Source organism: Macaca nemestrina, chromosome 4 (assembly GCF_043159975.1).
Source record: "Macaca nemestrina isolate mMacNem1 chromosome 4, mMacNem.hap1, whole genome shotgun sequence".
In the NCBI taxonomy this organism is placed as follows: Eukaryota; Metazoa; Chordata; class Mammalia; order Primates; family Cercopithecidae; genus Macaca; species Macaca nemestrina.
This window is the reverse complement of record NC_092128.1, coordinates 17134666-17147871: the sequence shown is the minus strand read 5'-3', so window position 1 is coordinate 17147871 and position 13206 is coordinate 17134666. Positions and strand designations below refer to the sequence as shown.

The following is a 13206-nucleotide window of genomic DNA, read 5'->3' as shown; positions in this document are numbered from 1 at the left end:
GATTCTCTAAGCTTCATTAAAATAGGAACTTTGAATTCTTTGTTAGGCTGTTCTTCCAGCTCCATCTCTTTAGGTTCAGTCAGTGGCACTTTATTTTGTTCAATGGCACCTTATTTTGCCTGCTTAGTGATGTCATGATTCTCTGATTTTTCTTGACCTTGTGGCTGTGTGTCAATGTTTGTACAGTGAAATACAGACTTAACGCAGTCTTCACAGTCTGCCTTTGTTTTCCCGTGTTCTTCAACAGTAAGCTAGTTTTGAGAGATTCAGGGCAGGTTTACTGGTAGAGTCCCCGTGCTTGTGATTGCTTCATCTGTTGCATCACTAGGGGGTGCTCTAAGGCCAGGCTGCCACAGAAGGAATCCCATGGCCGCTGAGGTTGATGTAGCCTTGGCTCTCACTGAAATCATATGGCCATTGAGATTTGTAGCACTGAGGCCTGACCAAGACCTGTGGCTTCTATGGCCTACCTTTTCTTAGGATTGCCTTGGCTATTCGGGATCTTTTTCTTGGTTCTCTATGAATTTTAAAGTAGTTTTTTTTTCCAGTTCTGTGAAGAATGTCATTGGTAGTTTAGTAGGAATAACACTGAATCTATACGTTGCTTTAGGCATTAAGGCCATTTTAATGATATTGATTCTTCCTATCCACAAGCATGTAACGTTTTTCCATTTGTTTGTGTAACGTCTGATTTTTTTTTAGCAGCGTTTTTCAGTTTTCTTTGCAGAGATCTTTCATTTTCCTGGTTAGCTGTATTCTTGGGGCGGGGGAGGTGTGTGTGTGTGGGGGGGGGGGGCAACTGTGAATAGAATTGCATTCCTCATTTGGCTTTCAGATTGACTGTTGTTGTTGTATAGGAGTGCATCATGTCATCTGCAAACAGGGATAGTTTAATTTCTTCTCTTCCTACTTAGGTGTCTTACTTCTTTCTCTTGCCTGATTGCTCTGGCCAGGACTTCCAATATTATGTTAAATAGGAGTGGTGAGAGAGAGTTTCTTGTTTTGGCTTTCAAGGTGAATGCTTCTAGCTTTTGCCCATTCAGTATGATGTTAGCTGTCGGTTTGTCATAGACGGCTCTTATTATTTTGAGGTATGTTCCTTCATTTATTGAGAGTTTATTGAGAGTTTTTAACATGATGGGGTTTTGAATATTATCCCAAACCTTTTCTCCCTCTATTGAGATAATCATGTGGTTTTTATGTTTAGTTCTGTTTATGTGATAAATCACATTTATTGATTTGTATTATTGAAACAACTTTGCATCCCAGGGATAAAGCCTACTTGACCGTGGAGGATTAGCGTTTAGATGTGTTGCTGGATTCAGTTGGCCAATATTTTGTTGAGAATTTTTGCATCTATCTTCATCAAGGATGTTGGCTTGAAGTTTTCTTTTTTGTTTTGTTTCTGCCAAATTTTGGTATCAGGATAATGCTAGCCTCATAGAATGAGTTAGGGAGTAATTCCTCCTCTTCAGTTTTTTGGAATAGTTACATTAGGAATGGTACCAGCTCTTCTTTATACATCTAGTAGAATTCGGCTATGAATCTGTCTGGTCCTGGAGATTTTCTGATTGGTAGGCCTTTTATTACTGATTCAATTTTGGAATTCATTATTAGTCTGTTCATAAATTTAATTTCCTTCTGGTACAATCTTGTTAGGCTGTATGTTTCCAGGAATTTACATGTTTCTTCTAGGTTTTGTAGCTTGTGTGCATAGCAGTGTTCATAGTAGTCTCTGAGGGTTTTTTGTACTTCTGTGGGGTCAGTGGTAATATCTCCTTTGTCATTTCTGATTGTATTTGGATCTTCTCTCTTCTACAGTGGTAGAGGCAGCAGGGTTCTGGAGTGTAGGTACCCCTGCTGGCAACTTTATACAGAGTTGCACTGGTGGTGGTGGTAGCACAGTGGTAGGCAGCTGATAGGTGCAGGTCTGTGTGCATTTTCTGTGTGCCTCAGGCAAGAGTGGTAGCTCAGGACGGGGGAGATTTCACTGTTCTCTGTGCCTAGTTTCACTTCTGTGGCAGTGTTGGCACAAAGGCAGGGTGCTGGAAGGAGCAGGACTGGCTGTGTGCCTACCAAGGCTTTGACTGCAATGGTGGTCTTGTGGGGAAAGGGGGAGTGGAGTGTACTCCCATTGCAGCAGTGGCATTGTGGGGTGCATGCACACAGGCTTGCTGGCAGTGCAAGGAAGGCCAAACCTGCCTGTGCACACTCATACCAGCAAGGCAATGTGAAGGGTTTCTGTGGGCACTGAGAAAGCTACAGTGTGGGGAGGGAGCAGGCAGGCTGCTGAGTGGCCACAGGGGCTGCCTCAGTGGAGTTCTCTGCTAGCCAGGTACTGTCCATCAGCACAGGAGCTATGGTTTGGGTCCCCAAGACACCCAAGGCTGCCCTCTAAGCAGGTGCTACCAGACTGGGGCCCCAGGAGATGCCAGCAGACCCAGGGGTGCTCAGTTCAGAGCAGTCCTATCTGATGGCCAAGACTGCCCTGCAGAATTTAGGTCTGACCTTCCCCCTAGGGTTAAATTCTCTTATGGTAGCAAATCGAACTTGGAGAGATGTACTTCCCTGGACATGCTCCACTATAGACGCTCCCGCACCAAACCTGGGCTCACCTTCAGCTGGTGTGCTGCCCCTACCACTTCTCTAAGTAGCATTCCCTGTCAACTCAGGTGTCCATGGTGGTCAATGTGTCTCCTGCCAGGATTGCAAAGTCCCATGGTGAGAACAGGTTGCTCCTTGCCAGTTCAACTCACCTGTTTCCCTGGAGTCGTGTGGGACCAGAAGTCAGTCTCAATGCATGGTAGCTCTGTGCAGCTCCCAGTTTCCCAGCTTCCTTCCCCTTTAGAACAGCTTCTGTGTCTTTCCTCTGTTCGGTCTCAGTGCTTTCCCTCTGAAGATCTGTAAGTAGGGCAGCAGTCATCTGGGTACCTCGTGGCAGCTGTTCCACCTGGCTGCGACTAGTTGACCATCTTGCTCTCTTAAACTGCTCTAGATTTTCTAATTTATGTGCATAGAGGTGTTCATAATCTCTGAACATATTTTGTATTTCCATGGGATCAGTTGTAGTGTCATCTTTGTCATTTCTCATTGTACTTATTTGGATCTTCTCTCTCTCTTTTGTTGGTAATCTAGCTAACAGTCTATCTCTCATTTATACTTTCAAAAAACAAACTTTTGGTTTCATTGATATTTTGTATGGATTTTTGCATCTTGATTCTGTCCAGTTCTTCTCCGATTTTAGTTATTTCTTTTCTTCTGTTAGCCTCAGGATTGGTTTGTTCTTTTTTTTTTCTAGCTCCTGTAGGTGTGATAGCAGATTGTTAATTTGAGATGTTTGTAACTTCTTGATGTAGGTGTTTAGCACTATAAACTTTCATCAACACTGCTTTTGCTGCAGGCCAAAATTTTTGATGTGTTGCGTGTCAATTTTCATTAACTTCAAAGAATTTTTTGATTCTTTGAAGAATCAAAGAATCTTTCATTTCATCATTCATCATTTCATCATTCACCCAAAAGTTGTTCAGGAGCAAGTTGTTAAATTTCCATGAAGAGAAATCCTTGATATTCATTTCTATTTTTATTGCGCTATTGTCTGAGAGTATGCTTGGTATAATTTAAATTTTTTGAATTTATTAAGACTTGTTTATTACTGAGCATGTTGTCAATCTTAGAATATGCTCCATGTGCAGAGGAGAAACATGTATATTCTGTGGTTATTGAGTGGAATATTTCGTAGATGTCTAATTGGTTGAGTGTTAAGTTTTTAATCTAGAATTTCTTAGTTTTTTGCCTTGATGATTTGTCTAATGCTGCCAATAGGGTGTTGAGCTCTCCCAGTATTATTTTGTCACTGTCATTTAATAGGCCAAGAAGAACTTATTTTAAAAGACTGGATCCTTCTATGTCGGGTGTATATATATTCAGGATAGCTCAGTCTTCTTGTTGAACTGAACCCTTTATTATTATGTAATTCTCTTCTCCATTCTTCTTGATTGTTGTTGGTTTAAAGTCGATTTTATATGATATAGGAATAATGGCCCATGCTTTTTGGTTTTTGTTTCCATGATCTATCTTTCCCCGTATCTTTTTTTTTTTTTTTTTTTTTTTTTGAGACAGAGTCTCGCTCTATCACCCAGGCTGGAGTGCAATGGTGCAGTCTCAGCTCACTACAACCTCTGCCTCCTGGATTCAAGTGATTCTCCTGCCTCAGCCTCCCGAGTAGCTGGGATTACAGGCACTTGCCACCACACCCAGCTAATTTTTTGTATTTTTAGTAGAGATGGGGTTTCACCATGTTAGCCAGGATGGTCTTGATCTCCTGATCTCGTGATCTGCCTACCTTGGCCTCCCACAGTGCTAGGATTACAGGCATGAGCCATTGCACCCGGCCCCCCATATCTTTACCTTGAGCCTGTGAGTGTCTTTCCATGTGAGATTGGTCTCTTGAAGACAGCAGACAGTTGAGTCTTATTTTTTACTCTAACTTATCATTCTATACCTTACAAGTGGGTAATTTAGACCATTTATGTTGAAGACCATTTATATTAATATGTGAGATTTTCATCCTTTCATTGTTTTGTTAGCTTGTTGTTTTGTGGGCTTGAAGTAATTGCTTTATAGTATCTGTGGCCTTTGTGCTTAAGTGTGTTTTTGTGGTAGCAGGTATCCTTTTGTTTCCATGTCAAGTACTCCCTTAAGCACCTCTTGTAAGGCTTGTTTAGTGATTACAAATTCCCTTAGTGTTTGCTTGTCTGATATGAATTTTATTTCTCATTTGTTTACACAGCTTAGCTTGGTAGGATATGAAATTCTCCGTTAAAATTTTAAGAATGCTGACAATAGGCTGACAACCTCTTCTGGCTCCTAAGATTTCTGGTGAGACATCTGCTCTTAACCTAATAGAGTTCCCTTTGTAAGTGACCTAACCTTTCTCTCTAGCTGCCTTGAAGATTTTTCTTTTTTATTTAGCTTGGTGAATCTGATGACTTAGTGTCTTGTGGATGATTGTCTTGTATAGTATCTTGCAGAGGTTTCTATATTTCTTGAATTTGCATGGCAACATCTCTAGTGAGATTGGGGAAATTTTCAAGAATAATATCCTTGAATGTGTTTTCCAGGTTGCCTACTCTCTCTCCTCTGTCATGAATACCAGTGTGTCATAGGTTTGGTCTCTTCACATATTCTCATATTTCTCAGAAATTTACTTCATATTTAAAAATTCTTTTTTCTTTATTTTTGTCTCACTGACTTTGTTTGAAAGACCTGTCTTCAAGGTCTCAGATTCTTTCCTCAGCTTGGTCTATTCTGTTGTTATTTTTCCAGATTGTATTTTGAATTTCTTGTAATGAATGTTTTAATATCAGAAGTTCTGTTGGGTTGTTTCTTAATATGGCCATTTCATCTTTCAACTCTTGCATCATTTTAATGGATTCATTGGATTGATTTAAACTTTTCCCTTTATCTTGGTGAGCTTCCTTACCATTCCAGTTCTGAATTCAATATCTGTCATTTCAATCTGTTTAAGAACCATTGCTGGGGAGCCAGTATGCTCATTTGGAGGTAAGGGGACTCTCTGACTTTCTGAATTGCCAGTGTTCTTGTGCTGATTCTTTCTTGAGAAGGCTGGTGTCCCTTTGTCTTTTTGAATTTGCTTTCATTTGAATGGGGCTTTGAAAAATTCTTTATTTTTCTTGAGGGTTTAATTGTGGTATAAGGTGAGTATAGTTGATTGGCTTTGCCTCTGAGTCCTTTCAGAGGGTCAAGCCTCTGCACAGGACCTTTATTGGTCGCTAGGTTCTTGCCCTGGGTTTTACAGGTGGTGTGTACTGGAACAACATTTTTGGTGTAGTAATTTGGGCTACGATCCAATAGATAGCACTGAAGAGTAATAGCCAGCAGATAGGCTCTTACTCAACTGTATGGATCTTTTCTCTTTCAGTGCATTTGCAGCAGTATTCTGTGGTGGGGGTGGCGGTGGGAGAGAGATGACATCCTCGCCAGTTCCATTGCCAGGTTTTACGGGAGCCTCCTCCAATCACTGGCACCATGCCTGCATTTCATTTGTTTGGTGTTCCAAACCATGGGGTTCCCCTGGGCAAAACCTACATTTGACAGACAGGCCACACCCTTTCTGGACCTGCCCTGTGGAGAGAGGAATGCCCCACTGCTACACCTGCCCATGAGCTTGCGTCTTAGTCTTCTCAGTGTTCTGAGAGTAGGGGCTCTTGCCCTGCATAATCACTAGCCAAAGATGTCAGTTTGGCACTCCTGAATTGTGTACTGTTCCTTTTTGGGGTGTTGGGACCTGGCTCATAGCTTTGTCCTCTGACCTCTCAAGGTTGGGTGCTGGCTGTGTTAGGGGAGTCAAAGTGCTTCCAGGCCCCTGGGAAAGCATTCAGGTGGGGCTGCCAGCAAAGCACTTATGCTGGACAGTGAAGGCTGTGCTGTGTACATGCCCTTGTGGGAGCAGCCAGGCAGTTGACTTGGAAGGAGCTGGCAGATAAGGGGCATGCAGAACAGAAATGCCACAAGTACACAGGAAGCCCTGTTCTCTCCTGGTCCAGTAGCCAGTGGGGGTTAGAGGTACTCAGAGGAAGATGAGAGCCTTGGAGAATGGGCACGTATGGTAGCATTTTGCTGCAGCTGCACAATGTGCAAAAATCTCCTAGACTCCACTAGGCTGGAGCTGTCTCTGCCTACTTTTTGGGACGATCTCTCTGCCAATTTACATGTCTGTAGGGGTTGTGGGGTCTTTTGTAGCTATTATCCCAGAGGTCTGCAGCAAGAGTGAGTATCTGTGCAATCAATTTATTCACCCCTTACTTAGGAGGTATTTAGGGCTGGTAACTAGTATTAGTGCTCAGAAACCTTGTACAGGATTTCCAGCTTCCTCCCTCTTCAGCTTAGGCATTTGCATAGCTTCTCTATAAACTCTGTTTTCTCTATGAAGATCTGTTTGAAATATGTTGGTCTACTTGATATTTTGAGCTCTCTCAGTGGGAGAGGAGCTCCATGGCTGTGTGTAGTTGGCCATCATTTCCCCCACAGGTACATTTGAACTCCATAATTCCCCCCCCCAAAAAAAAAAAAAAAAAAACTTTCCCAAACATTTCCTGTGAGGCATTAGATGGTGGGTTGCAGGTCTCAATAGTAATCTTTAGGTAACCGTAGGATTATAGTTGTTCTTATAATGTTCTTGAGCAATACCTGCTACTTTTCACCATGAGTGAGTTCTGCTATGTTGGGTGAACAAGGTGAGGACCTTGTGTGAGTCCTTCAGGTCGCCCCAGACCTATTTGAATAGACATACACAGTACTTTCTGATTAAGGCTTGTTCTGCTCCCTCTGGAAGTGGGGTCCAGAGTTCCATACTGGAGATGCAGACTGCCGCTGAGCTGGAGATAGTGTAGGCACAGGCAAATAAAAACATGATAAAGTTTTCCTAACATTTTAAAGTTGTTTTCTTCTTGAATCAGTGTTTACTTGGTTCCTGAAAAACTTTGAATGTTTTCCAGAGTTCTGGCGAAGTTGGTTCTGACAGTTTCTGCTGTTTTCTTTTGTTTCTCTGGAGGGAAAGGAATTGGAGCTTCCTAGGCTAATATTTTGCTCACATCACGCACCATTCCCTGCCCTGAGGATTTTTGATGTGTGTCTGGGAAACTTTTATGGAGTCTTCTGCTTGCTGATAACTTGGGCTTTGTAGGGCTAAGTGGAATTAGGGAAATAAACATAAGAGCACATTGGGAAGCCAAGGCAGGCAGATCACGAGGTCAAGAGATCAAGACCATCCTGGTCAACATGTTAAAACCCTGTCTGTACTAAAAATACAAAAATTAGCTGGGTGTGGTGGTGCGTGCCTGTAATCCCAGCTACTCAAGAGACTGAGGCAGGAGAATCGCTTGAACCGGGGAGGCGGAGGTTGCAGTGAGCCTAGACTGTAGCACCACACTCCAGCCTGGGTGACAGTGAGACTCTGTCTAAAAAATAAAAAATAAAAAATAAAAAAAAGCACAGGGGCCTGACTCGAACAGTTTGATGCTAACCAGGATTCAAAGTGTAGACAAAGGAAGCCTGGATGTTGGCAGACTCTTGATGAGGAAGATTTTAACTTTCCTTATTATACCAAACTTCTAGGAGTTCTAAATCTTGATTAGCCTCAGGAGGGAAGATCTGAAACTTTCTTTGTTTTCTCCTTTACTGCATCCCTTGGGTTTTTCTGAACTAACTTTCCTCAATGAATAACATTCCTAGAGACACGTTGTGGAAGAAAAGACAGAGGGAGAGAGAAAGAGGGAAACTGTGAGGTACTGTGATTTCTGTACCTTTTCCTAAATACATATGTGAAGACAGTTTTCTCTTCCACTGAGAGGGAAGAAGTAGTAGCTTCTTCTGACCCACAGAGCAGTCTCAGCACTAATCAGGCATGATGTAGTCTGGGTTGAGACTTAGTCATACGGGTTTTCACTTCAATTTCGTTGAAGGTAAGTGAATTCCAGCAGTTTCCATCTGTGTAGAAAAGAGTGAGAGAGGTTCAGGATGGAAAGTTCTAGACCTGCCAACTTTCTAGAACAAGGACATTCAGACCCTACTGGGTAAGCTATGAGAGAGGCAAAGGAGATTGGCTCATCTCCAAATTCCTCCTGTACAGCAGAGAGCACTTTCAGCTCTTCTCTGATTCACTGCTGGATGCAGTACAACTCCTTGCTATTGTCAAAACCATCCTTGACATCATCTCTACTTTCTTTTCATCTGGTCCTGGGCAAAGAGAGATTGTGGAAATCACTCTACTGAGCTCTTCCATCAAGTCTGTCCTTGTTACCCAACTGCCATTTTATAAGGAGTCTCAGAGAGAGGACTGAGTTATGAGTGAGCAATGTCTCAGTGAAGACAGAAGGGAAAGAAAGCAGTTTCTTTCAATGTTGGCCATAGCCAGATTTGGAGGGGCTTCGTTCATAGATTCGTTCTTTAACTGATCAATTCATTGATTCACTCAAAAGCAGTACCACTTCATTCTATATGAGATATAGTGAACAAAAAAGACAATCTTTTTGCTTTCATGGTGCTTACATTGTAAAGTGAGTCAGAAAATAAAAAGTAAACATATAATTTCTCTTGATGAGCACTAAAAAGATAAATATATTCTAATGAGGTGACAGAGAGTGAAGGGTTGTGTGTGTTCTTTTAGACAGCATGAAGAGAAAACTTGAACTCAGATACTTGACCAAAAACCTGAAAGAAGTGAAAAATAAAGCCCAGGAATTCTAAGTTACTCAGGATGCAGGTTCTGTTTCATATATGTGACAGCAGAATCTTTAATATGATTTTGGGAGAAAAATGTGTTCATAGAAGAAATATAGGCTCTGAGGTGACTTCCTAAATTTACTGTTAGACTGAGACCAGAGTCATCTGTATTTAGGACGCGGCCTGAACCCAGATGTCACACTTGGTGGCTTTGGGCTCCTGATGGATCCAGGGCTTTGGATTATCCTGAAGGCAGAGGATGTTGAAATTGGACTAAAGTCTCCTATTTGTCAGACCCAGTACAAGTTCAGTGTGGGACAGGTAGAGGCTGAGGTACAGAGGTAAATTTCTTCCTCTGTATTTCGTCTGAATTTTCTTTCTCTAAGAACAGTGAAAAGAGTTGTCAGAGTCTTGGAGAGAGATGGTCAGGCTCAACTCAACCCAGGTGCTGGCTGCCAGCCTTCTGTGAGAAGACACATTTACTGAGGACAGGAGCAAGGGAGCCTTTCTTCCCAAGATAGGGAGGAAGAAAGGAGTAATCCATGCAGGGAACCAGCTGACCAGTAGATTGAGAGCTCCTCAGTCCTTGCCCTCGAGAATTTACAGAAATTCCTCAGGAGACTTCCCTATCCTCACTCTCACCGGCACATCAGCACATAGCAATGATGATGAAAGTAAAGCAGAAGCTTTAAAATAAACATCCTATAAATGGAACCTACATTCTGATGAAACAAAGAAATCAAGTAACCAGCTCAGGGGCGTTGGCCAGGAAAACTTTTGTATAGAACATGATACTGGAGCAGGAATTTACAAGACAGAAAATACCTGGCAGACAGAGTAGTTTAGGAGCTTCCAGGTGGAAGGGAGTTAGTGGTAGAAGGGAACACACTGTGGTCCTGGAGGCTGACTGCTGGCTGTTCAGAGCAGAGTGGGAGGCAGGTGAACTGAGCATTGAGGGTGCAATGGTGCATGCTGGGCAGGGTACAGGTTCTCATGTCTACAGTATGGCACTGGGGACTGGGATCATCAACGCAATTTTCTTGGCATATTGTGCATAGTTAGAAAAATTGCCCCTAAACTGGGCACGGTGGCTCATACCTACAATCCCAGTACTTTGGGAGACTAAGGAGGGTGGATCACCTGAGGTCAGGAGTTTGAGACTAGCCTGGCCAACATGGTGAAACCCCATCTCTACTAATAATACAAAAAAATTCGCTGGATGTGGTGGCACATGCCTGTAATCTCAGCTACCCAGGAGGCTGAGGCAGGAATATCTCTTGAACCTGGGAGGTGGAGGTTACAGTGAGTCAAGATCGTGCTATTGCACTCCAGCCTGGGTGACAAGAGTGAAACTCCATCTCAAAAAAAAAAAAAAAAAAAAAGAAAAGAAAAGAAAAATTGCCCCTGACCATATACAGGGAATAATAGAAGATGAACGCCTACCATTCTAGTCATGGTGTGCAGCCTGTGAGCAGAAGGGGGATTTCAGAACAGTTTCTACTTCTGTTGAGATGGGAAACCATATTAACTCTTTTTTTTTTCTCTAGATTTCAGAAGGAAAAAACACTCAGAAGTAAATGTTGGGGAATTGCTCTAGCACCACTGAATTTTTTCTCTTAGGCTTCCCTGGCTCCCAAGAAGTACGCTGTATCTTTTTTGCAACCTTCTTCTTCTTGTACGCAGTGACAGTGATGGGAAACACGGTCATCATCGTCACTGTCTGTGTTGATAAACGTCTGCAGTCCCCCATGTATTTTTTCCTGGGTCACCTCTCTGTCCTGGAGATCCTGATCACATCCACCGCTGTCCCTTTTATGCTCGGGGGGTTGCTGCTTCCAGGCACTCAGATCATATCTTTGACAGCCTGTGCTGCACAGCTATATTTATACCTTTCTTTGGGTACCTCGGAGTTGGCATTAATGGGAGTGATGGCTGTGGACCGTTATGTGGCTGTGTGTAACCCTTTGAGGTACAACATCATTATGAACAGCAGCACCTGCAGTTGGGTGGTAATTGTGTCATGGGTTTTTGGGTTTCTTTCTGAAATCTGGCCAGTTTATGCCACTTTTCAGCTTACTTTCTGCAAATCAAATGTGTTAGACCATTTTTACTGTGACTGGGGACAATTGCTCAAAGTATCCTGTGAGAACACTCTTTTCACAGAGGTTATTCTTTTTCTAATGGCTGTTTTCATTATCATTGGTTCTTTGATCCCTACAATTGTCTCCTACACCTACATCATCTCCACCATCCTCAAGATCCCGTCAGCCTCTGGCCGGAGGAAATCCTTTTCCACTTGTGCCTCCCACTTCACCTATGTTGTGATCGGCTACGGCAGCTGCTTGTTTCTCTACGTGAAACCCAAACAAACGCAGGCAGCCGAGTATAACAGGGTAGCGTCACTGCTGGTTTTAGTGGTGACCCCTTTTCTGTACCCTTTCATCTTCACCCTGAGGAATGACAAATTCATACAGGCCTTTGGAGATGGCATGAAACGCTGCTATCAACTCCTTAAAAATTAAGTCTGTCCTGAGTACAGTTCAAATCCTCATCATGGATTTGAGTAATCTGATAGTACTAATTGAAACAAAATGATCATTCTCAAAATCAAACAGCTCATGATCTACAGTGGGTATGTAAGCTATGACATGGCTTCAATTTATATTAAATTCTTTTTCCATGGAAGATCACCTCGTTATTTTTTAAATAGATATATAAATTTATTAGCCCTCCATACTTATAATGCATGTTGTAAAATAAATGTGAGAAGTGTAAACATCTGAAAGATGTTCAGTGTTTTGAACCCTTTGACCTGATAGTGGGAAAAACAAGAGAAGTGTGATATATTTTCTTTTTCTTTTTTTTTTTTTTTGAGACAGAGTCTTGCTCTGTCACCCAGGCTGAAGTGCAGTGGCTCGATCTCAGCTCACTGCAACCTCTGCCTCCTGGTTTCACGCTATTCTCCTGCCTCAGCCTCCCAAGTAGCTGGAGCTACAGGCGCCCGCCACCGGGCACGGCTAATTTTTTTGTATCTTTTAGTAGAGATGGGGTTTCACCATGCCAGGATGGTCTTGATCTCCTGACCTTGTGATCCATCCGCCTCGGCCTCCCAAAGTGCTGGGATTACAGGCGTGAGCCACTGCGCCTGGCCAAGTGTGATATATTTTCTTACATCTGACATACATATTTGATCCTAGGTGCTGAGATTATCTTCCTCTATATTGCCATATGGTTTCAAGGTGTCGTCTTATTGTGTAAACTCACCAGTACTTCTCTGAGTAATCTCAGGACCAGCACAAGCTTCAAACTTTCCTTGTTGATTCCTGCTTGCAGTGTCCAATAGCGATAGTGCCTTTCTTTGGGTTTTTTGATTGGCGTTTGTAAGAGTGAACTCACTCCTCTACCCTAACTGCCTAGCAATCTTAAGGCTGAATGTGTGCTCTTACAGGTGCATCTCAAATTGGTGGACCTTCTCAGGTGTGGATGGAAGATCTTAGAGAGAAGCATTTTATCTAATGTCACCCACGTCATTATGCCAGCTTCAAATGAGGGAAGGAAATGGAGCTGTGTTCTGTCTGGGAGGTGATGTGATAAGGGACAGCTGGGCTTTCTGTGTCTTTGGGCTGAGGGTGGAATGGAGAGAGGGCAGAGGGAGCCCCTTTTCTTGTGTCTTACACATTCTTCAATCCTGAAATAGCACTTTTGTCCTCAGTGCTCCCTTCGCTCTCCCACTTCCTGCTCAGTTTCTTTCTGAATTCCTTTTTGCATCTCTCTCTGTGACTACCAGATTCATTTGTTTGTTTCTTTTCCCCCTTGTTTTCTCACAAAACCCAAGTTTACCAAGCTGCCTTCTAGCTCTACACTGAACTCCCTTAATTCCTGTATCTCAGTTCCTGTATTGTCCCATCCTCTCCCTAGTTCCTGTCATATTCACAATTTGCAATTAATATTTCCGTATTGCAT

The 13206-nt window shown here is 42.7% G+C and overlaps 1 protein-coding gene across 1 annotated transcript; it reads left to right on the top strand.

Moving 5' to 3' along the window:
• Positions 1-10630: 10630 nt before the first annotated feature.
• Positions 10631-11828, top strand: LOC105471259 (olfactory receptor 9A1). The gene has a single exon (XM_011723619.3). The coding sequence runs from the start codon at positions 10821-10823 to the stop codon at positions 11763-11765; it is 945 nt and encodes a 314-aa protein (XP_011721921.2). The 5' UTR covers positions 10631-10820; the 3' UTR covers positions 11766-11828.
• Positions 11829-13206: the final 1378 nt, after the last annotated feature.